The sequence below is a fragment of the Phaseolus vulgaris genome, chromosome 9, assembly GCF_000499845.2.
Source record: "Phaseolus vulgaris cultivar G19833 chromosome 9, P. vulgaris v2.0, whole genome shotgun sequence".
Classification (NCBI taxonomy): domain Eukaryota; kingdom Viridiplantae; phylum Streptophyta; class Magnoliopsida; order Fabales; family Fabaceae; genus Phaseolus; species Phaseolus vulgaris.
The window spans coordinates 15,371,399-15,374,264 of NC_023751.2; the positions used below are offsets into that span (position 1 = coordinate 15,371,399).

Genomic DNA, 2,866 nt, shown 5'->3' on the forward strand with positions numbered 1-2,866 from the left:
AAGTCATGTAATGTTTTAAATTAATTTGATACATAATTTTATTTATCTATGTATTTATTTCTTCATAAAAAATTATTTATCAAATTAATTTTAAATATTACATAATTTATAATTATAATTATAATATATATTTATTTATAAAAAAAAATATGATGCGGACAAAATTGTGTCAAGTTGGCACGATTTCAAGTTGATGTAAGAGAAGTCGTGCCAAGTTGACACACTTTCAGATTGACGTGATAAAAGTAGTGTAAAGTCATGTTAAATTAGTACGACTTGTCGAAATTTATAATTTTTTAAAAGTGATAAAAAGAAGCAAAAAAAGTGAATTTGTGATAAAAAAAAATGGTTAACTTAAGCTAATGAGTGAACAACATCTCAGCATGTTTATTATGGACTGAAAATTCATTCAGTTATTACAAACTTGATGGTAAAAAAGTTGACATGCAAATCAAATCTTAACAAAAGACAACGAGTTTCCAAAATGCTGAGCCTTGATCTTAATGTACTCCTTCACAGTGACAGGACGAAACTGAGCAGCAGATTTATCATCCTCAGTGACAAAGGGAGACAGAACATGATCGATGGGTGGAGAATAGAAATAAGCAATGGAGTAACGTTTGCAAGTTTCACTAAGCGTTACGCGGTGAAGGGGGCTGCCGAATCTTCCATTGGATATGATGTGTGCCAGATCTCCCAAGTGAACGATGAGAGCTTCAGGGTGAGGCTGCACAGAGATCCACCCTTTTTCTTCCTTGTAGAGTTGGAGCCCAGTGGATGGGCTTTGAACAATTGTTAGGATAGAAGTGTCAGTGTGAGGAGCCAAACCCATGGTTCGGTTTGGTTCCGGACAACTTGGGTAGAAATTCAACTGAATAGCTGTTCCTTTGTCTTCTGCATCAACCCACTTCCTTTTTTCCTCAGGAACGTTCAACAAATCAAACAGAATCTCTGTTACTCGCTCCGCCAGAATCTTCATTTTCTTCTCATAATCCTCCATTCTATCACTACACAGTAAATCACGTCATGTTATATCACTGTTTGTAACATGCAAACCTAAAATCATGTTAAGAAAACACAACATATGTTAAGGTCCACGTTGCATGGAGTGTGGTTGTACTTACCAAAACCTAGCATGGTCATCGGGCCAAATCTTTTTGACATCCTGAGAGACAGATCCAATGATGGTGAATCCTTCGTGCCACATGCCCTTGGGGAAGAAGGGGGAAATTCGAGCTCTGCCATAACCAGTAGCACCATCGGGAGTTCTAAGAGCCTTCATCTTTTGTTCAGTAGGGAGAGAGAAGAGGTGTTGGACTTCTTCTTCAGCAGCTTGAATAACACCTAAGGGTATGCCGTGATTCGTCAACTGAAAAGCACCCGAGTTCTGACATGCAAGGCTTATGAGGTCTTTGGCTTTGGGATCCAAGAGGTCTATGACGGGGACGGAGGATGCAGAATCATCTGATGAGATATGATTATCATTGGGTTCAGACCAGCTGTGGGAATCAGGTATGGCAGGAGATGAAGAAAAGTCTATGGGGATGATATCCCCAAGGTCCAGAGGGTGTGCTTTGTAGGCATCATTTAGAGTTTCCATTCTAATATTAAGATCAAACTCAAAGCTAGAGACTAGAGATTAGGGAGTATTTATAGCTCACAAGAGTAGGGTTTTCTTACAAAACATTTCGATTTTGATGTCAATTTTAAATTTTATTTTATTTTCTATCCATTCTATTTAATTCAGCAAAATTTATATTTATTTCATCTTATTATTTTCAAAAAAAATTAATACGACCTTCAAACATAATTCAATCTTATCAAAGTGATTTAGGTGATGAGGTTTGTATGCACTGATATATTATTAAATGTTCTTATTTTAAACACATTAATAAAATTTATAAACTAGTTTATAAATTGGTATATAATTATCATGTTTGTTAGGGAATTCATGGAATGACAAACAGTAAGAAGTGAACTTAAACATAAATTAACTTTATAAAACTAACCCACAAGATGAAATTTATATCCAATTATATGCTGTGAAATGTTCTTATCATAAGTTTAATAAACTCTCTTTAGGATATACTCTAAATAACTCTCATACTATCTTAAAAATTAGATTTTTAAGTCTAACTAACGTTATACTTATTTCTATATTATGAAATATTAATTTTTTTTAATTTATGTAATATCCTCGTTACAAAGAGTAAATATACTTAGCATTTGAGAGATTGTGATTTAAATTTAAATGAGATGAACTTTTAAAAATTTATTAAATGCTTTAATATATTTTTAATTTTCTAAATTGTATTTGCAATTTTTTTATTCTGTAATTAATAATTTTTATTTTTTAATCTTTTAATTTCACCGGTTATGCCAAGTTTTCAATGAAACTGGTAAAAGTCAACAATAGTAATAAATGTTGTTATCACTCTTTTAATTTTTTGAACAAATTCATTAGTATGTGATTAAAATAACATGGGAGTTAACAAAAATTTAACATATTTTAAAAAAATTATTATGTCACTTAATTAAATTATAATAAATATTAATTGACTACTGTTTCTCATATTCTTAATTAAAAAACTAAAGATATGATTATATGAAAGGAAAAAAAATAAGAGGGGGTTTGAAATGAATGTACTTAAAATTTCAATATATATACAAAAGATAAAAAATAAAAAATACATTAGTTAAATGTATAGTTTTAAGTTTTTATTTAATTATTATTATTAAGGTTAAGGACATTGTTTTGCTGTATGTAAGAGTGTCTTAGTAAATAATAAAGGGGAAAAAGTTTTGTATTGATTTTTGTTATGTTGGAAGAGGTGCCAGAGATGTTATTAATGGGGAGAAATTGCAT

General features: G+C 31.1%; 1 protein-coding gene across 1 annotated transcript; it reads right to left on the reverse strand.

The window, feature by feature from the left end:
* Positions 1-363: 363 nt before the first annotated feature.
* LOC137822910 (gibberellin 3-beta-dioxygenase 1-like) lies at positions 364-1,637 on the reverse strand. The gene is made up of 2 exons (XM_068627935.1): positions 1,125-1,637; positions 364-1,007 (listed from the first exon to the last, which is right to left on the reverse strand). The coding sequence occupies exons 1-2, from the start codon at positions 1,598-1,600 to the stop codon at positions 452-454; spliced, it is 1,032 nt and encodes a 343-aa protein (XP_068484036.1). The 5' UTR covers positions 1,601-1,637; the 3' UTR covers positions 364-451.
* Positions 1,638-2,866: the final 1,229 nt, after the last annotated feature.

Excerpts from the sequence above, each read along its gene's own strand:
- LOC137822910 (XM_068627935.1), bottom strand. The coding sequence starts at position 1,600 with ATGGAAACTCTAAATGATGCCTACAAAGCACACCCTCTGGACCTTGGG. Across the intron at positions 1,008-1,124 it reads GATGACCATGCTAGGTTTTG|TGATAGAATGGAGGATTATG; the intron begins GTAAGTACAACC and ends TTTACTGTGTAG.